The sequence below is a fragment of the Mastigoproctus giganteus genome, chromosome 1, assembly GCF_048544385.1.
Source record: "Mastigoproctus giganteus isolate SK-2022 chromosome 1, ASM4854438v1, whole genome shotgun sequence".
In the NCBI taxonomy this organism is placed as follows: Eukaryota; Metazoa; Arthropoda; class Arachnida; order Uropygi; family Thelyphonidae; genus Mastigoproctus; species Mastigoproctus giganteus.
The window spans coordinates 125,428,570-125,451,035 of NC_143575.1; the positions used below are offsets into that span (position 1 = coordinate 125,428,570).

Sequence of the window (22,466 nt, forward strand, 5' to 3'; positions counted from 1 at the left end):
TCTTGGGGTGGAGAAGGGGAGAAAAAGATGGTCACAAGAAGGCGAAAATAGTGATAGAAAGGAGGATAGACGTAGTGTTTGTACCACCCTCGTATTACACTAATAGTTTTACGAATGAGAAAAAAAATGGAAAGACAGTGTAAAAGATAAAGTGTAGGAAAAATTCATTAAAAATACTGAACTTACTAGGAGTGTGAGGCCCAACCTTAAAAGAAAAGGGTTCTGGTATAAGCAAGTGTTAGTAAAACATGGTTTTGATTTCTCTTCTTCTCTACAAGCTTATGGTATTAACACCCATTTTTACTAATACTTGCTTATACCAGAACCCTTTCTTTAAGGTTGGGCCTTAAATAGAAGCAAGAAAATGAAACTGAAGAATTGGAAAAGAGCCAATTAAGATATGCAGCGTTCTTCTCTTGAACAGACTTAGCACATTTATTGGAAAACCAAGGTTTAGGTAAAGGACGAGATTTTAAAGTGGAGTGTGGAATAAAGGATTCCATTCCTACAATAATAATTTCGCTGACACGATCTGAGCAAATGTTGACATCAGAAGTTTTGAAACAGTAATCTGACCAAGGAAAAGAAGAAAATATATCTTGCAGGTCATCTCATTTTGCATTCTTGTAATGCCAAACAATATGAGGTTGGGAATAGTCATGAGATAAAGGCTCCATTGGAGAAGGGACAATCACCAAGTTGTGATCTGAGGTGCGTAAAGGACCACTCACTTCGACCATGTACTTAGAAGAGTTGTTTATGAAAAGAGGCTGTATGGTTAGGATTGTCCAGTATCCTTGTAGGTAAATGGACAATCAGTGCAAGGCCATTAGTAATTGCAAAAGACTCAGCATCTCAACCAGCTGGGTCAGTGTGACTAGAAAACGGAAGCCAGTTGGAGTTGTGAACATTAAAATTACCAAGGAAAATTACCACACTGTTAATGAAGTTGGACTGGAGAAAGTCAAGTTGCAAAGAGAGGTCAGAGCTCCAAGTGATTAGTGGAATTGGGAGAACAACAGATGAATTTGACGCAATGAGGTAGAGATTTTAAGCCGGAGAAGAACTTAGAGTAGATTCCAAATTGCCAAGTCTGACAGGGAATATCAGAACAGACATATGCACCAGTACCACCTTTGAGGCAAAAGGAATCATACAGCAAATAATTTGGGCATCTGAGATGATCAGTAATTGAATCAACCTATAACTGAGATTCTGTCAGTAAAAGTACATACATGAGTTTGGCAGACTGCAAGTGGAAATGGACGTCATTGAGATTAGAATTGAGACCATATTTGTGAAATGAACTAGGAAGTGTTTGGGAGGTTTAGAACTTTTTTTTGCAGATAAGCTTACTCTATTAATTTGAAAATTCATGGTGTATTCAATAGTAAGAAAAAGTAGGGGGAGACATGCTGTATAAAGTAATGAAATTTTTGGATATGGCGTACACATAAGAATACACCCAAGTCCTTGACATAAAGTGGCCTCGACAATGCCCCTCACATACACACTACTTGAACTCCCTCCAGTCACTCTCTGGCAGGGTAGAGGTAACAAGATTATACACTAGAAAGGTTGTTTGTGATCCGGAAGCCTCCTAAAGAGTTAGCAATAGGTTCGGTCCATTGTACTAACTAGCAGCTGGCCTGCGAACACCGTTTTATAGCTGTATCCTCGAAATGTAAGGAAGATTGGATTTCACCTTGGTGTTCATCATAACTTCAAAAGTCAGCAGTCATACTGCATGATGGAAGAGATGGGGAAGGGTTGACCGGAACTTGGCTCTAGAGACTAAACATGGGTTCCACCACTTCAGCCCTCCAATAAGCAAAGTGGTGGTATTGCACCAGTTGATGAGTCATCTACCACCTAATATTGCCTGGTAACACAGAGGGGCGGCATTCCTCCATGTGGTGTGGGTGCCACACCTCGACCCCTTCTTACGTTGGTTCTCACCTGGGTTGTCACCCATAGTGTGCTTGTACATGGAGGTTATACCCAGGATTACTACAGTCCCACCATCGTGAACGTGCAAGCAGAGGATTTTGTTGTCACAGACTGTCCGGATTTCACCGAAATTGGGTTCACTTGACTTGTAATGTCACCCAAATATCAGTTCCATCAGCGTTTTAGACTCCTAGGTAGCAAGTACAGCTTGTCTGACATATATGAGAGAATGTCTGACAACCTAAAGTTGTCACAGACATCTGGACAAAGTCAAACAGGCTGATAACATTCAGAAACAAATAGCCTTGCTATGTATTAATGGAATATAATTGAATGGTGTTAGCGCTTGAAAAAGTGCCAGTCAATTTATACCATTATCAATAATTAGCCACACAGTCGTTATTTTATATTATATTTTTATTTATTGCTAAATATGTTTATTTCTAGCACAGGCTATTTTAGTCTTTATAGGTTCTTTTTGGGCCAGTGGCCCGCCAAATAATTTTATGCTAAAGTTTTAACACACTTTGAATGCCTATACGATAATAATTATACGTTTACAGTAGTAATTACACACAGAGAGAGAGAGAGAGAGAGATCACTGAATTGTGAACCCCCCCTATGAAAACTGAATGCGACCTGTTGACTCCATGAGTTATGAGAGTGCACAGTTAGTCTTTCTAAGTAGCAGAGGCAGAGATAAGTTGTCAGTGGTTCAGTAGGTAGTAAAATTCCGAGCGTGATGGGTAAAAAGGAAGGATTTATCAGACTTTGATAAAGGACAGAGTGATTGTGGATGCTTGATTTCCTAAAAGGCTGAACTGGTGGGGTGTTCGAGAGCTGTCGTAGTTAAAGTATACCAGAACTGGTGTTAAAATGGTCAAACAATGACCCGATGGCGGCAAAACTGCGAAGGGGAGCGTCGGGTCCAACGACTTATACAGGCGAAGAGATGCGGCACTGTTGAAGAGTTGACAACCCAATACAACCTGGGCCAACCCGGAACAATAGCTGGCATGACAATACATCACACATATGGGCTATACCAGCAGACGGCCCCTACGGCATCCTCTCCTAACCAAGGTTCATCGGCGTAAAAGACTCGCATGGTGCAAAGAGCATGCAAGTTGGGTGTTAGAAGGCTGGAAGAAGCTGTGTTGATCGGATGAGTCAGGTTATTTACTCCACACTGTGGATGGTCTTGTACAGATTTGGCGTCAACAACACGAGGCTCTTGATCCATCATGCATGGTATCAAAGATGCAGGCTGGTGGAGGTGGTTGTATGGTGTGGGGAATGTTTCACTGGCAGGAACTTGGATCCCTAGTGCATGTGGAACAACGTATCAGTGGTCTCCACTATAGTCAACTGCTTGCTGACTATGTACACCCCGCTATGTTGCACTTTTCCTGAATGGCGATGATGACAATGCGCCGAGCCATCAGGCACTTGTTGTACAGGAATGATTTGAGGAACAGTTCTGACTTCCAGCATATTGATTGGCCTCTGAAGTCCCCCGATATCAATCCCATAGAGCAATTGAGGGACATTATGGAAAGGCATATCAGGCATCTGGATACACCATTCGCCTCCAAACCTGCAATGCTGACCACATTACACAGAGCTTGGTTGGCCATACCTTCCACATCTTGTTCAATCGATGCGACGTCTGATAGCTGCTGTACTGAGGGCAAAGGGAGAACCTACGAAGTATTAGGTAGGTGGTCATAATTCAGTGATCTCATCCTCTGTCTGTGTGTTATTCATAATTTTTATTTATAATGTTTATATGTACAGCAGACTAGATTTACCGGGACAATTTAAGACGCCAATTTAAAAAAAAAAAAAGACTAAATATTTAATTTGTTTTAGTCGTCGCATCGAGTGTTGTGTTCCATCACACCGCAAAATGATAAATTTTGTCAGGGATATTGGAATTTTTTTTCACCCCGTTTAGTAATTGTGAAAATGATGGGCAAACGCGAGTGATGGGTAAACAAAAACTTAAAATTATTCAAACTTTTGAATAATTTTAGGTTTTCTTTTAATTTAAAAAAAATTATTCATCAGTATAAACATGGAATATAAACAGAAGGAAAGCTATGACAACTTGGTGTTGCTCAGTAGAGAAATATGTGCAAGGAACTAGATGCCCTCTATAGTTGAGATAACACAATAAAAAAAAAATGAACTGGAGAAGAAGAAAAAAATGTGAGCAACATGTCATAGACAATAGCAGAGAAAATGGAATATTGTTAAAATTGTTAATGATTATTAAAATGGATAATAAACTTAGAGTGAAAAGGCATAAATATTGTTCAGAAAGAAAGTCATGTAATGTGTTCACTTTCAAAGTAGTGGAAATACCACCATTCAAATTTACATCTATACGGCTGTACAAGTATCAGGTTAGCCCTAACCAAAATGAAAAATAGTGAATCCAAATTTTTGTTTGATGGAAGCAGATAATTTTTATGATTGATGAAGTTAATAGGAATATCGTTAATGCATAATTTAGTATAAAGGCCATTTAAGGCATTATTGAAAAGCTGATTGCTGCTTAAATTTGCATGATGAATAATTTTTTTTTAAAATTTTTTTTATGTAAACCCCAAACACGAGAGGTATTAGAACCTATAGTACTTAGTTCCGTGGGTTGAGAAGACCAAAGAAGATATTTGTTGACATTGGACTTGAACTTCTGTAGACTGTAATTTTCAGGAAATATGTATGAAGGAAGGTTGTTCCAGAAAACGTCAGTTGAATGAATAAATGAGGAAGATGAAAAGTTGGTTCTGTGAGTTTTGAAGTTGGACAGTAAATGGATGTTGGCTGGTGGCGGCACGTGTTCGGACTGTTTTGAGAGAGAGAGAGCAGGAATTATAGAAGCACAATTCAGAAGAACAGTGCCCATGGAAGTATCTGTAGAAGATGCATGCAGCAGAAACAGTACGTCTATGAGACAACGAGTGGAGAGACTCTGTTAGAGATGAATCATTAATTAACCTAACTGCCCCCTTCTGAACAAAATCAAGAAGCCTAAGAGAGGTTTTGGGGGCACCACCTCAGATGTGGGAACAATATTCCATGGCAGGGAGGATTTGCGATTTATAGAGTGAGCAACTGTTTGGAAGAATAGTAACGCCGAGAGCGAAAGAGAAAACCAAGTTTTTTAGATGCAGAGGAAGCAATATTTGTAATGTGCTTAGTGTTAATTTGTGTATAGATGATGTTTTTATGAACCTTAATAAAAATATTTGAATTTCAATTAGTTAAGTAAATAATGTTGAAATTAAATTTACTTCTTTTATCAAATAATTCCAAATTATGGTGAAGTGGGGGGGACTATTTAAAGTAATATTTAAATCAAGGAAGTTTGCATGTTGATTACCATTATTTTCTTTATTCAAGGTGAGTTCTGTAGGATATATAGTTTTTGCAATGATTTCAAAATGCACATTCAGAACCAGGATGTCGTCAACGTATCGAAATGCATGGAAATTATGGTTTGGATTATCACAAATATAAAGATCTTTGTAATAATACAAAATTTGTATAGAAATAAATTAGACTATGCTAGAAATTTGCGAGCCCATGGGTACTCCTATGGATTGTCTATAAGTACATTTACCATGATAAATGTAATTGTTGAGAATACACATAGGATAATATAGTTATTCCAAACAATCTCATCTACAACAAGAACGTTCTTATACTTGTAATGGCTGATGCCATTACAAGTATAAGTTTTTTTTGGCTGATGCTGCATAAGCTTGCATTTCTTACATGAAATGCCTATGCTAAAGCTAGCAATTTTCCAACCCCATCTAACAATGTGCCTTCATATCTTCAGCAAATATTCTTGCACCTCTTCCATTTAAGTGTATCTTATCACTGTAAAAACAGTCTTCTGTTAACAAGGACAAATCACGCTGAGATAAACTGTACACCGTGAGCCTTGTACATTCTCCATTAGGCCAAACAGATTAACAAGGCGCCCACTGTGTACTTTCTCCTGTCAGCCTTGGGAAAAATTGCAGACACTTTCAAATTTAATCCTAGTTGTAACATTTTAGATACTAGGTACCAGCAAAGTGATCTGATTGAGGTGTATAAAGCCCTGAATGGTTTGAGCATGCTCAATGCTGATGTGATTCTTCCTCTTGCTCAGAATAATCGCCTGAGAGGGCATAAATTCAAATTGAGAAAAGAGTTTTAGCAAAGATGTTCGGAAGTTTTCCTTTAGCCAGTGTGTGTGTGTGTGTGTGTGTGTGTGTGTGTGTGTGTGTGTTTGATTGCTGGATCAAACTTCCATCTGTCGTAGAAGTTGATAGCTTGAATAGATTCAAGGCACAACTAAACAAACATTTGGAGCGAGTAGATGGGCGAAATTAGATTTTTTTTTAAATTCTATATAAGATTGCTTTCTTGCATCATATGCCTTTGCTAATGCTAATTTTTCAAAATTGCCCTGTACTTATTAAGTCTTCAGAGCTCCTACTCTTAATATCATTAGTACCAACATGCACAGCAGTATTGCTATTGGTGCATCTTAAAAGATGATAGCTGCACTACAATATCATCAACTTTTCAACCCTTATAGACATAACCCGTGCTTATTCCTGGTTTGATAATGACATTGTTGTCCAAGTGAAGAATCAAATGGGTAAATAAAATGGCGATGAAAGCATTACAAATTATGTAGAAATGAAATTTCTGACTACTAGTGAAACACTTCAAGCAGCTAAGCTTTTCGAATCAGGTTCAGAAAAAAACCTAGACCTATAATAATATTGTTTCACACATTGCAAAAATGGAATGTGACATGGGAAAACACTTCAGGTCAGAAACAAAAATAAAATTCATTTTATATAATACATTGTTATTAAATTTGCAATATACTATACAAATACTGTGCAATATACTTTGGTCCTCGAGGCTGTCACAGACATTCTGTCAGGTATGCCAGACAAGTTGTACTTGTTACTTGAGAGTCTAAAACGCTAATGGAACGAATATTCATGTGACACTCAAATCAAGTGGACCCAATTTTGGCAAAGTCTGGCCCATCTATTACAGCCAAATACCCTGCTTGCACCTTCATGGTGGGACTGTTAGTAATCCTTGGTATAACCCCTATGCACAAGCACGCTGTGGATGACCACCCAGGTGTGGACCAACAGCAGGTTCATAAGCAGGGTTCGAGGTGTGGCACCCACACCACATGGAGGAATGCCGCCCCTCTGTGTTGCCAGGCAATACTGGGTGGTAGATGACTCATCAACTGCTACAATACCACCACTTTTCTTATTGGAGGCTTGAAGTAGTGAGAGTACAGCTCTAAAATGGTGTTAGCAGGCTGGCTGCTAGTCAGTATGCAAGACCGAACCTATTGCTAACTCTCCAGGAGGCTTCAGGATCAGCTAGTTTATAATCTTGCTACCTCTGCTCTGCCAGATATGACTGGAGGGAGTCCAAGTAGAGTGTATGCAGGGGACATTGTCGAAGCCATGTTATGTCAAGGATCTCTTTATATTCTTACCATGCGTGACACTTATCCATATCCAAAAATTTCATTGCTTCATAGAGCATGCCCCCTTCACTTTTTCTTACTATTGATTACACCATGGATTGTCAAACTAATAGAGCAAACTTATCTGCAAAAAGATCTGAATATCCCAAACACTTGGTCTCAGTTCTAATCTCAATGATGTCCATTTCTGCTTAGTCAGTTATAGATTAATTCAATCATTGCTCATCTCAGTTGCTCAAATTATTTGCTGGTCTCTTGCCAAGGCAATTGGCCACACCTTTTGCCCATCTCTGCTCCCACCTCTGTCAAAACCAAATGGTTCTATTGTCACTTCAGACCTTCTAGCATCCCATTTTCCTTCCAACACATGTATTAATGATCTTGATAAAACACCTCCCACCATTCCCAACATACTCCATTCAGTGCCTCTTGTGGTCTTCCGTCAAAAGGATGTCAGAAGGATTTTGTTGAATCCTGATGCTAAAAAAGCTCCAGGTCCTGATGGTATGTCTTGTCCACTTGTTCTCAAAACCTGTGCTCCTGAACTTACTGCTGTTCTTTGCCACCTTTTTTTTTCACTTTCTTATTCCAAACGTGTTTTAACTTCTGCTTGGAAATTTGCTCATGTTATCCAGGCAGTTCCTAAAAAGGGTGACAAATCACTCCCATCCAATTATTGTCCCATTGCAATTATGTCTACTCTTTCTGAAGTAATGGAGAAATCATTTAACTGCCAAACCAAAGTATCTAGAAACCTTCTGTCTGATCAATGATCATTAGTATGGATTCTGTTGGTTTCTATCCACTGGTGATATTCTGGCTTATGGACAAATTCAATGGAAAAGTTTTTGATGAAAAACAAGCAGTTGCTCTTGACAAATCAAAGGCTTTTGATCGTGTTTGGCAGAAAGGTCTTCTAAACAAGCTTACATCTTATGGTCTGCCAACTGTTTTTTGTAATTGGTTATCTAGTTTTCTCTCTAATGCTGGTGTCCCCCAAGGTTCAGTTCTTTTCCCCACTCTTTTCCTCTTGTATATTAATGACCTTCTGAAATTGACTGGAAATCCTATTGGTAGTTTTGCTGATAATAGCAATTGCATTCCACTTTCCATTTCGAGAAACCTCTCTGTGCTCAATTAGCTTCAACGTCTCAAATATCTGCTACCATTTGCTTAAATGCCGATCTCCAGGTAATCCAACGGGGCAAAGATAACTTATTTGATTTCAATCCTTCTAAAGCTCAGTCCTGTCTTATATCTTGCAAAGAGGATTCTTCTGCTCCTGTGCTTATCTTTGGACACTCCGATTTCTAGGCAAGATGATATCTCTTTTAGGGATTACCCTGACTTCTAATCTGTATTCTGAGTCACCAAGCACATTGCAAATATTGCTTCCTCTGCATCTAAAAAACTTTCTCTTTGCTCCCAGCGTTACTTTTCTTCTAAACAGCTGTTCACAAATCACAAATTTGCCCTACCATTGAATATTGTTCCCACATCTGGGGCGGTGCCCCAATCAAGCTTCTAGATTCCATTCAGAAGAGGGCAGTTATGTTAATTAATGACTCATCTCTAACAGAGTCTCTATCTCATAGACTGTTTCTGCTGCATATCTTTTCTACAGATACTTCTATGGGCACTGTTCTTCTGAATTGGCTTTTGTTATTTCCACTCTTTCAAAGCAGTCCGAACACGTGCCACCGCTAGCCAACAACCATTTACTGTCCAACTTCAAACTCACAGAACCGACTTTTCATCTTCCTTGTTTATTCATTCAACTGCCGTTTTCTGGAACAAAACGGCAGTTGAATGAATCCTCCCTTCACACAGCCTGAAAATTACAGTCTACAGAAGTTCAAGTCTACTGTCAACAAATATCTTCTTTCATCTTTTCAACCTACAACCTGTGCCCGGTACTAAGTACTATTAGGTTCTAACATGTCTTTTTTGAGATTTTCATAAAAAATAAAAAAAATATATATATATATATATATATATATATATATATATATATATATATAATGCTATATATTTTTTGTGTTCTTATGTATGTAAGTAAATAATGTGTGCTGTGCTATGTGTTCAAGAGAAGTAATTTTTAGTCTGGAATGTCATAACTATAGGGCATTAGAAAAGCACTGTCCACGGTGTTGCTATATGTTTGTGAGTCAGCTTCTTAGTGATCTTTGCACGTTAATGATCGAGGAATGTGCTTTTTTAATTGAGTGTTTTTCAAGAAGGCAACAAGTATTCAGAAACAATGATACAGAAATTTTGAAAGGCTCCAAGATACTGACATTCCACGTTTCCCATTTTGTAAATAAATTTCGAAAATTGGTTCAGTGACAAGAACTGTAGTCAAAGCATTTAGTGGAGGACAGGTTGTTAAATCTTTGGTACGGTTCAGCAAAGCTAATCAAAGTTGGTGAGAAAATGGGCACAAAAGAGTAATCTTTCTGTTTTTACAACTTGCATAGCTTCAAGAAAAACTTATTCTTTCTGTACAAAATTACAACTGTGCAGGAGTTAGGGGCTGATGACCGGAGAGTTTTTTGATTGTTCATGGTTTCAGAATTTCATTTAAAGAAAAGGTTTGATGTACTGTGTGAAACAAACTGTAAATAGTGATGAAGTGTTACATCTTTTAGGTTCCACAAATTCAAAACAGTTATTTATGGACATCAGAAAACTGTAGTATCTATTTCCTCATCACTGTTAAGTGATGAGGAAATTTGAATTTCCATTTGGTTTGTGGTGTCAAGCACACTAATTGAGTCCTATTTTCCTTCGGGATACAATACCTTCTGAATGTACCGATCTGAAATATTGTACCCTTTGATTTGTACAGCTTAATGAATAAGAAATAATGAATGGACACCTTCAACAAGGTGGCACTACCACACACTGTTGAAACATTCTATAGATGTGTTTGGAGACCAAATAATTTTATCAGCGATTTGACCATCACAATCACTTGACTTGATGTTGCTTGATTTTTTTTTTTTTTTTTTTTCCTTGTTGATCTAGCAAAATCTTATATTTATAAGGAAAAGTCTACAACAGTTTGAGTTTAAAACCTTAATACTAATTACAATAGTTTGGAAAATGTTAATGACAACAAAAATAAACATGTTGTATTATGCTACCAGAATAATGGAACTCATTCAACTTCTTCTGTAACATTTTATATGAGTATATTAATATTTAAATAAAATTAATATGAAATCATGAAGTTTGTTTTTATTCTATTTTACTAGTTTCACAATGCCAAAAGTTTTGCTGCGGAGAGATTTTTCTAACACCATATGTGTGAATTATGTCTCATTTTAAATCTGTTAATTAAATTTTATTATTAAATATCTATTATTCAGTCTTATTTAAAAAAATATCAACCTCTGTTATAATGCCACTTGCTTTAAAGTCAAGAATGTAGTAAACTTGGTTACATTGCCATTAAGGCACTGTAACCAAATTGACTAGGATATGTTATTTAAGAGTTTCTGATTACTGCTTAACATTTTTAACAGAATGTTTCTTCATTGGTGTTGGAGTGCCTGTTGGATACTCATCACCTTTTACTCTAACTGATAAGGTATGTTTCTTTGTGAATATTATTGTGGATTTGCAACTATTAATTTTATTTTCCTCTTAATATATAGCTAATGTAAACAAATAAATAAGTATCACTGTAGCAGTTCACTGTTTTGTTTGTTTCCAGATTGAACTGAAGGGAAGGAGCTGTAAACTAATTTCTGTTACATTCAAGCACAAAGTGGAATCTCTAAATAAAAACCCTGGAAGGGACAGACACTGTTGAAACATTCTATATGTTGGTTCTCATGCAAAAAGTGATATGGATACCTCCATATCACTTTTTGCATGAGAACCAACCAGTCTACAATATCTGCTGGCAAAAAAAAACTCAAATGGTTAATAAAAATGTAATTTACTTTTAACCTCGGTGGTTGCTACCACAATCAAGTAATCCATAAATCATATTGTCATAATCAGTAGAATTATAAAGATTATTGTTGGCTCTCATGCAAAAAGTGATATGGAGGACCTATCCCTTCCAGGGTTTTTATTTAGAGATTCCACTTTGTGCTTGAATGTAACAGAAATTATGTATTTCTATTTCATTATTATTGGATGGTAAAACCTGGTGTAATATTTTTATTAATGAGTGGATTTTATATACCTAATTGGGTTAGGATATATGAACAATAGCTGTATAAAGCTAATGAATATTTGAGTGATGTTTTATTTACAGCCTTGTGTTTACATGATAGGTTGAATAATTTTGCTAAAGTTTAAACAGTGATAATATTTTGATCTAATCTGCATGAAACCTGCCTGCAATTTGTGTAATGGTGGCTAGTTGATCATCCTTGATGTGTTAGTTTGGTGGGATCATTTATTATGCTACAATTTCTGTACTTGATACATTTAAGTCCTTTAAATGAACCATTGAAAAAAACAAAAATAAATTTTTTCCAACAAAATTAGTAATTAAGAATTTTTATCAGCATATTGTGAAGTTGTTGGAATTGGTTATTAACAAATGATGCAAGGAAGCAAGCTACAGCATCAGCCAGAAAAAAAAAAAAATTAATAATAATAATAAAGAAAAAGGAAAACACTTTTCACATCACTTACCCATTCTCTCTAATAATTTATCTAGTTCCTCAATTTTATTCAGCCTGCCCACTTCCACAATACCAGATTGAAGTGTGTTTCAACAAACAACTATCTATCCTCTGTCTGAAAGCAAATTTTTACACATCCTTCCTTAATTTAAATTTATGCCACATTGTGTTTTCTGAGCAAGAGTAACAATGCCATCAGCATGAGCTTTGCTCAATCCATTTACATCAGTCAGAAATGCAAAGCCATTCCAGATGCTACAATTTGCAGAACCAAAGCCTTTCTTGGTAAGATCACTGTTCTCATTGCTGTTCTCTGCACCCATTCCAACAGCTCCACATTCTTTCTGAAATGAGGTTTTCAGACCTGTATACTGTACTCAATGTCACATATGGTAGAATAATTACATCATTGACAAAACCCTGCTATTCAAGTATATCTGCCCTGCTTAGAGACCATGTCAGGATACACAATTATCAGCAGGTGACATTGCATAAGTGTGCATTCTTTCGTTGTATACCACTACTAATACTTCGGGGATTGCTGCTACCATATTATGCAGTATCTTGCATTTGTCAATGTTGAACTTCAGTTGCAACTTCTCTAATTTTTGTACTAGAGTTTTTTGCAGCCACATACCCTGATCACTATCATTAACCACCTTATTAACCTACTTTTGCAGATAGGATTAATTTGATTCCTATGTATATATGTGGTTTTTAAGATCATTGTGTTTGTTTGTGGGGATCTAATTTAAACTTTACTGAAAGAGTTGAATAGGTACCAGGTTTTTCCATTAAGAAGCCCCATGGGCTTGTATTTGGTTTTTGCATTTTTAAGGTTCTCATGTTGTCCCTAAATAGAAGCCAATGGGCTTCTTAACAGAAACAGGTTTATTTTGAAATAATATTTATTTGATTAATGAAAAGCTATTTTTATTTTAAATATTGCAACAATAGAACAGTATGAAATTAAAAATTATTCTTATTATCTTAAAAAATATAAATAAATAAGACATAATAATTGCAAGAAGAAAATTATTTATATTAGTAATTTTCATTCAGAACCTGTTGTATCAGAGTTAGTAGTGGAAGAATTGTTGTTTTCGTCTTAATCCGAGTTAGTAGTGGAAGAATTGTTGTTTTTGTCTTAATCCGAGTTAGTAGTGGAAGAATTGTTGTTTTTGTCTTCATCCAATTCCATTAATTCTTCATCCCTAGCAGCCAGATCATCAGATTCAATTTCAAGTCCATGATTGTTTTCAAGGATAATTTGCAATTTTTGATTTAATGTATTGGTCGCTGGTACTTCTTGTCCATTTGCAGCAATGCCGCAACATTCAAATGCCCTTTGAATTGATTTTGATTGGATTGTATTACAGGTAGAAATAACCATTTCAACAACCTTTTGGTAAGATGGTCTTTTTCTATATCCTTTTGGAATAAATTCAGCAGTTTCTTGTCTTACCCAATTATTCCATTCCTTTCTCAGATTTTTTCTGAACCCTGTATCCGCACCATCAACATTTTTGCTCCCAACAAAATGAAGAGTGCAATCTCTTGCCATGTCAAAGTAACATGGAGCTTCATCCATATTAAAAACACGATCACTTGTCATTCCTGCTGTAGCTTTATTTACTTGAATTAAGTATTGCTTTACTTGTCCGTGCATTTCCTTTGGATCGCGATTATCCAGTTGTCCATGATGAGTTATTTTACGTGATCTAATCCGATGTCTCCTGGTCCATCCAAATAAGAACTTGTTGCTTACTTTAAAAGCAGGTGGTATTTTAAGGCCAAATTCTGGTGAGAAAATATAGTTTCGCAATGTGTTATAGATAACTGATTGGTGGTTATTTCGTTCCTTTTTGAAAAATTCAAATAGTTTTTTTCTCAATTTCGGAATAAAACGCCTTTCTTCCTGCGCCCCAAGACGTTTGTGCTTACGTTTTTTTTAACCAGCTTCAATAATTGTGCTTCTTGTTGCAACCAACGGCGAAGATCTTTCCTGTCAATGCCTGTTTGTTGTGATATTGAATTTTGACTTTCCCCCGCTTTTAAATGTGTCACAAACTGTAGTTTTTACTGGATAGTATATGATTTTCATTTACTAGACTTTTTATTTTACATTTTTAGGTTAAATATTCTGACAACGATTAAAGACACGCAGTTCACATCTATTGCAATGACATCTCAGGCATGCGCAGAGTAACGTACCGTATATCGGCAGAGTGCCGATATACGGTACGTTACGAGAAAGCGCATTATTATTTGTCCCCAATAAAAGCCCATGGGTTTCTATTTGGAAAACAAAATCCTAATATAGGCCCAGATGGGCCTGTATTTGGGTGGGCCTCTTAACGGAAAAACCTGGTATAAAATATTTTGCATAGCATATTTTGCAAGTATATGAAATGACATGAAAATTAAATTAAAAGACCAATTTTTTGAGGGAATCCTACATTAACCAATATGAAGAAGAAAGTTTCAATGTTGTAAGGGGGTGTGGAACGAGAAATTTAATTCAGGACTGTAGGAAAGGTATAAGGGCTTATGTAGAATATGTCCATTAAATGACTAAAGCTAAAGTCTAGGGACTGCTCTAGCTTTGTTTTTAAAATACAGTAGAACCCGGATAAGAAATTCCCTCATAAGAAGTTTTCTACTGTACTAGTTTTGGTTTCTTAATAATTCATTTTAAACTCCTGTATATTGTAATGGGGGAATTTTCCCATGTAAAAAGCTTTCCTGCATAAAAAGTATATGATAAAGAATTTAAGACTATACAAAGGAATTTACCTTTATTCTGTTTCCTCATAGGAATACTTCTTATCCTGATCTCCTATAATACCGATGAATTAATGAATGACAATTTAAAACTCAATGTGTTCTTCACCTTCAGCCCCAGGATTGCAGCCAAAGGCCCCAATCCTGGGGAATCACTTGTGGGCTGAAGGTGAAGAACATATGTTGAGTGAAATCAATGTTGGGCTGAAGGTGGGGAACACATGTTACACATCATTTGCCTTTAGCCAGCGGGTAGTTGGTTGGTGGAACAGACTTCCATCCCTTGTTGTGGAAGTTGATAGCCTAAATAAATTTTAGGCTCAGCTGGACAGGTATTTCGAACGAACGGAGGAGTGAAATGGGAGTGGGGTTTTTTTGCTGATGCTGCATAAGCTTGCTTTCTTGCATCACATGTCTCTACTAATGCTAATACCCAACTGACCACAGAAATATCAAACCCCATTCAACTTCTAGTGATGGAAGACATTGTCAAAAAACATGGCATTAAAAATTTTAATGCCACATTTTTTGACATGTATTCCATCACTAGAAGTTGCATGAGGTTTGATATTTCTGGGGTCAGATTTGGGGCCTTCGGCTGCGATCCTGGTGTATTGAATCACTTGTGGGCTCTGAAGGTGAGGAACACATTTTCAGTTTTAAATTGTCATTTGTTAATTCATTGAAATTATAGGAGAGTAGGATAAGAAGTATTCCTATGAGATTGAATAAAGGTAAATTCCTTTGTATATTCTTAAATGTTAATATAATGTAGGATATATTGAGCCTTTGGAAGTTCTTAGTTGCATAGTGATAATAATTATAATAATACACAGTGCATTATTATAATGAAGTTTTCCTACTTAATACATTTTAAATATAGAAATTCTTATATTTTTATATTAAAAAAATATAAAACAATATAAGCATTTTGGTAATCGAACAAGTTAGTGCATAACATTTTAGGTTGTAGTAAACCACCGAATTAGGTGAAATGACTTTTTTTTTTTTACATCTCATATTGAAAAAAAATGCCTTCACAATGAGTTGACCTGATATTGCACTGTCTCTAATAAGCAATGCTGGCATACTTTTTCTCTCCAGTGGCTTATTAAGTTATTATTAGCTACTTATTAAGTCAGTGTTGTCTTTTCGAGAATCTGCTGTTGAAGGTAGTTCAATATCAGGGCAACTCGTGAAGGCATTCACAATAAAAGATATCAGAAAAGCGATGCCATTTCACCTACCTTCAATGATTTATTACACACTAAAATGATACTACGCACTAACTTGTTTGATTAGTGAATTTTCTGTAGTTAGAGGCTTTCAGCACTAAAACCTTTTTAGTGTAAACATTTTGATATAATGGAAGTGACATATTGCAATTGTTTTCATTGATATCCATAATTGGATACGTCGACCATGTTAAGTGTTAACGTCTGATGGTTGTGAGCAGTTCTGAATTACTCAGTAAACGAAGAAGTTCATTTATGAATAGGTTAATGCACACACATTGTTTATACTACCCAGGTAGTTTTAATGCATTGTTTTAATTGTATCTAATTGTACCTTCAAAACAAGTTGCCATGGTATTGCACTTCCTTGATTAAGTAATGCTTCACCTGTGGAGAAGATTATTGTTACTTATTCTTGGCACATACCACCACCCAGACGCCAGTGTTTCGATGCTTATTGGCTTCTCATCGGTGGGTGGGCAGGTACCCTGTTGTTGCTATAGTGACAACCCTGTTATGAAGTATAACTCCACAATATGAGAGATGCCTGATGTTGTGCAATGGTTTAGTCTGAAAGACATTTGTTGGCTAAAGCCTCAGAGTACGAAGAAGTTCATTTATGCATGGGTTGTTAGTGGATTGTTGCTCTGTCATATTGTAATTGTGACCTTTTAAGTTGTGCTGAAACACCAAAGTAGCTCATACCACTAACTGAGTTTAATGAACAGAATGTTAAGCAATTAGAAATCCTCAGTTTAAAAATGTTTCCCATAGGCAGAGTAAGATATTTATAAATTCTGAAATAGTACTTAAAAATGATCTTTAACTTATGTATGTGTATCTTTTCATTTTTAGTTGTGTAGTTAATATTTCATACCCTTATATGAAATTTATATATCCCTTGTATGAAATTTTCCCTCATAAGAAATTCTAAACCTCCACTCCCTTAGAAAACCTCTCTTCTACTGTAATTACCAAAAAAAAAAAAAAATAATAATAATAATTTTATTAATCTGAATTTTACTGTTTTACCAGTGGTTCAGTGGACACCACTGGTTTAGTGCAATCCACAGAAGGAATATTGCATAGGTTGTTTTCTTTGGATTCAAAAAAGTTAGATGACAAGCACAACTGTGTATTCTAAATGATAATTTTGGCCATGTCTCTGGTGTGAATGAGTCTTAATTGTCTGGGAGCTCTATTTTTTTTTAGCCAAGACCTACTGTAGCAATTCATTTTCAGTTATTGTGTGTGAGAAGGAATCTTCTCTCCAGCATTAGTAGAGGCATATGATTCCTATTACTAATGCTGGTTTTGCAGTTTCTAATGGTTGTTAGCAGTGGTGGGATTGAAATAATTTAACCGATTTGCTACCCTAGTGACCGTTCTAAGTATAAAAAAACTATATACCGAAAGGTAGTTTATTTCATGCAGCTAATACTTAAATAACGATAAGAGGTCCACAAAACTAGATTATGTTATAAGAAAGAGTTTAAAATATTAACGAAAAAATATTAAATAATACCTGACAAAAAACAAAACTGTTATTTAAGATATTTCCATATTGCTTCTTGATTGGTGTCCTCACTTGCAATTTTCATCGCTTTTATCCAAGCATCATCGGCTGAGTGATTTATCCTTAACCATCTTTTCACTGTAGGAGTAGGATCCCATTCCTTTAGAGGTAGGCCGATTAGGCTAATAGTCATTGTATTTGATATATTAGAAACAGTTAGGCAACTTCTCTTCTCTGAACATATGTTCATCTTCGAAAAGATGAACCTAATATGTTCAGAGAAGAGAACAACTTTCCGCTTCTTCTGAACTTACAGCAGTTGTTCTGACAATATTTTTAACTCATTGAACACTTTCAGGAATTGCATAATTCTTGGAATTTAAAACGTTTTCCACGAAATCTCAATAATCATTAATATCAATTTAGTAAATAAAAACTGTAATTAAATACAAGCAATTGTTCTTCAGCTGCTTTCCATGGAACTAATACTTCAATATTCCAGTAATCTGGCTCCAAAAATTTGAGAAATTGTAATTTATTCCTATCTTGAAATTGGTACAACTTGCTTTTAAATGTTCACAATCCATTAGTCTTTTTTTTTTTTTCAAATTCGTTACGATGTTTTCTAAAAGCCTTTCCTGAAGAAGCCTGACAAATCAATGATTTTCTACAAATTTTATATTTTTGAAGGTTTCTGAAGTAATTAATTCATCAACTTTTTTTTCGTATGGATCCTTTTCCTTTCCAAGCATTTGAAATGCTTTAATAGTAGACTTTTTTAGCCTTTATTATGTCTATATTTCTTGCTTGCAGTGCATTTGAAAGAAGAGAAATTTTGTTTAAAATATCAATCATCAATGCCAAATCAGTTATAAAATATATATTTTCAAGACGGGCAGCCGTACCTAAGTACTTTTTATTTGAATAAAAATAGTGATGTAACACTGGATAAGCACACCACATAGCTAGGGTTGTCCTTAAACTACAGGCAGCCCATCCAAAACTCTACCAATCTTTATAATTTCAATTCCAAGTTGTTCGGATATTTTGGAAAGTTTGATTTGGTTCTTTATTGGATTGATGAAAAATAGCATATATCTTATCAATAAATATTTTAAAATGATTTACTTGCTTTATTTCCTTTATCGAATCATCTAAAACAAGATGGAGGCGATGATTTAAACAGTGCCATATTATTATGTTTGGAAACTCTTTTGCAATCCTAGTGAAGTAAAATAAATAAAATTTTCTGTTTATACTCCGGGACGTCCAAATGGTCAGAGGAATTCACAAGATAGACATAATACAAGAAACAGCACCGTATTTAGTAGTCACGGGCTTGAACCCCGGTCACTCAAGGCATGTGTACTTATACACCCGCGCCTGACCACTAGGCTACGGCAGCAAGGCCAGTGCTCATTCCAGATTTTCTCCCAAGCATAACGCTGGCACCATCAGAGCAAAATCCTGTTAAATTTTTTTTAGGTAGTTCTTAGCAAGCCCAAACTCAAACTTTCCATAACTGAAGAACTTATTGTCTGTGCATCTTGTTTTTTCCAATTTAACTAGTTCAACGAAAATTGTTGGTGATGTAACTGAATCCTCAACTTTTAAGAAAAGTATAACTGGTTTGCAGGATATCGTTGAAGCTTCGTCAATAATCAAACATTTTCAGATTATTTTCAATAATTTTATTAAATATTTCTTTTTTTTTAATTTCCTTTGCAATGAAATCAACTGTTTCACAGCAGTTTTACGAGAATGTAATTCTATTCCCATATCTAATCCATTTTTAATTTGCACTTCTATCTCATCTTCTATGTCTGAAAACGGTTTACATCTTTTTGCCAGGCTGTAAACCGTATTAAATACTCTACAAGTAGCACTTAAATATTTTTCATTCATCGTATCTATTACTTTTGTTATTGAATTCTGCTCACATTGTTTTAAGTTCTCTTTACAAATGTTATGAGCTTTGATGAAAAATGTTCTTTCATTTTTTTTCCCTTAGAGAAGCTGGTTGTACCTCGTATTTTTCCCTGATGGCTCAATCTGAAAACATTTCCAATCTTTTGACACACGAACACTTTTCTCTTTTATAAAGTCATATTTTGCACAATACTCGCAACCTAACTTTTTGTTAAAAATTACTGGTCTGTCATATTTTTCTTTAAAATTGCTATATTGTTGCACTGTCCAGCATTCAGGAAGATTATTTTCAAATTTGAGTTTTTCTATTTCAATAATTGACATGCTGATTTCTTCAAGTTGGAGTGGTTGTCTTGTGACTGTTTTGTACCATTCAAGGCCAATTCTGATACAACAAATTCTGATTTTGGTTTCTTATAATAAAACATTTTCGAAATGTTTTATTTTAATATATTATAGAGCAGGAGCGGATATGTGCCTATATATTTGAATATTTTTACTGGTTCTGTCCACGTGTGGTCATATCAAACTTTTATAAACTGTGCCTACACCATTGATAAACATCAGTCAGAACATTCTTTTTATCGATACTAAATGAAGATTTCTTGCTGAATTAATAAATGGCATAAGCTATGCAGATTAAATACGATAGAATAATGTGTACGACAAACCTGCTTGTCATGGGAAAGTTGCGATAAAAAAACATCTTGATTACCACGTGCACACTGGAATAAGGATTCCAACATGGAAGAACATTTATCCACGGCTTCCGAAATGGGAGATAAGATAACCCATGAAATTTATATTTCTATTGTTTTTATTGATCGGGGAACACCAAAGCACTCATATCTTGTGTGAATTTAGGGCGTAACACGAAGCGGAAACAAATGACAATGTGTCACCCAGACACATTGTCATTTGTCATCTGGTTGTTCGGCACTTTTTCTCTTCACGTTATGTTTGTTTACTTAAGTAACAAATGCGAGGGAATAAAAATGTAGTATTTCAAAGGTATAATGAGTTTTATGAAATGAATAAATAAATCTTACAAGCATATTTCAGTCTCATTTTTTCATCTATGGACGGAATGAATATTACTGCGGGCACTTTGAATACGCTGTTGCGTAGATGAACGAGTTAAAAACGAGTAAGGAATGTAAATTCCTTACTTGTTTTCATTGTGGAATGTGATTTCCACAAATTGGGTGGCTGTCCAGGTGCCCACCTTACAGAGAACCCTGATCACAAGTGCCATTTTAACAACCGGTTTGCCGAACTCAACAAAAAATTAGGTATTGGTTCTGCCGAACCGGTGCGAACTGGCTGAATCCCACCACTGGTTGTTAGTAAATAAATAAATTTTCTGTTTATACTCCGGGATGACCAAACAGTCAGAGGAGTTCCAAGATAGCCAGAATACAAGAAACAGCAATTGCAAAAGCCCCAGCATCTCAGCAAGCCGGGTCCTTGAGACTAGAAAACAGAAGCCAGCTGCAGTTGTGAACATTAAAATCACCAAGGAAAATATTCTCACTGTTAGGAGAAAGTAGTTTCAAAGAGAGGAAGTCAGTTCCAATTGATTAGTGTAGTTAGGAGAATGATAGAGGCAACAAATGAATTTGAAATAATGTGGTAGAGATTTTAAGCAAAAGAAGATCAAAAAGAGGAGTTTCCAAAAAACTAAGTCACTGACAGGGAATATCAGAGCAGACATATGCAAAAGTACCACCTTTTGAAGCGAAAAGAATCGCACAGTGAACAGTTAGTACATCTGAGGATAAAACAGTGGTTGAATCAACTGATAATTGAGATTCTTTCATTGTTATTAAATAACAATGGCCCTCCTGTCTAAACTTGAAAAATTCTTTGCTAATTTCATTTGCATCTTTAATCAAAAACTTTTTATAACATGTCTTTACCTAACCCTGTTAGTGAGTTGGTTGCTTATTGTCGGTTCCTGTGTCAGCTAAAATTTATAATCATCCTGTGCATTTTTTTTTTTTTTCCTATGCCACTAGTCTTATCAGTTCACCTGACCCCAGGAAAGGAAGGGCCAAGAAAACGGAGGAAGTGGGAGAGAGCAACAGGAGGAAAAGGGAGTGACAGTTCCAGTTTTTTGACAGTTTGGGAGTTTTTGAGAGTTCCTGAGTGATGTGCGGCTGGAAAGAATTCCCGATAAGTGCCGGGAGAATTGCTGGAGAGTAGCGGACAGATGGAGAGTTTTTTGGACAGTTTGGGGAGTTTTGGCAGTTAGAGAGTTTGAGTTTTCTGGAGTTGTAGGAAGTTTTGAAGAAGGTGGGAGTTCTTGTGAATTGCTGGAATGTGGTAGTGGGAATTGGAAGCAGTTTGTCGCAAAGACAATTCGTTAGGCAAATTCTGGGAGAGGTCGGCCGCAACGTAGAAATAGGAAGGAGATGCCAATGAAAGATGGAAACACATATGCTGGAGCTGAGTGATAAGGATCGAAACGTCTCGGTATAAAAGATAAGGGAGAGTTATACAGTCTGGCTTCTCAATAAAGCAGTAAGGAGAGTCGTGATAATTTTATTATGCACCCCAGTATCGTCGAGCTGATCAGATGCCCAAAGCGGGACAGAGCAACCCATTTGTGGAGAAAAGAGTTCCTGAGCGAAGGAGAATTCCTGTAGATGAGCAGCAGTTCCTTAGCTGATGACTAATTCCAGTAGGAGTCTGATGATGCCCTATATGATGATGGCCACCCCTGAGCTGAGAAAAAGGTTGTGTAAAGAGTGATCCCCTAAGCTGTTATGTAAGTACCAGATAATAGTTTTAAGCTTGAATTGAAGGAAAGGACTCTAAGGAATGTTTTAGATTAGTTGATTTGATATTGTTTAGCATAAAGGGAAGGAGAA

The 22,466-nt window shown here is 36.0% G+C and overlaps 1 protein-coding gene across 3 annotated transcripts in view; it reads left to right on the forward strand.

Annotated features, from left to right (window-relative positions):
- LOC150091123 (long-chain-fatty-acid--CoA ligase 4-like) overlaps nucleotides 1-22,466 on the forward strand; it is a 387,488-nt gene that overhangs the window by 209,934 nt on the left and 155,088 nt on the right. For all 3 annotated transcript variants that reach the window (XM_090374375.1, XM_090374358.1, XM_090374366.1), the window contains one exon: nucleotides 11,011-11,075. In XM_090374375.1, coding sequence (XP_090230501.1) covers nucleotides 11,011-11,075 — 65 coding nt within the window. The remainder of the gene's footprint in view (nucleotides 1-11,010; nucleotides 11,076-22,466) is intronic.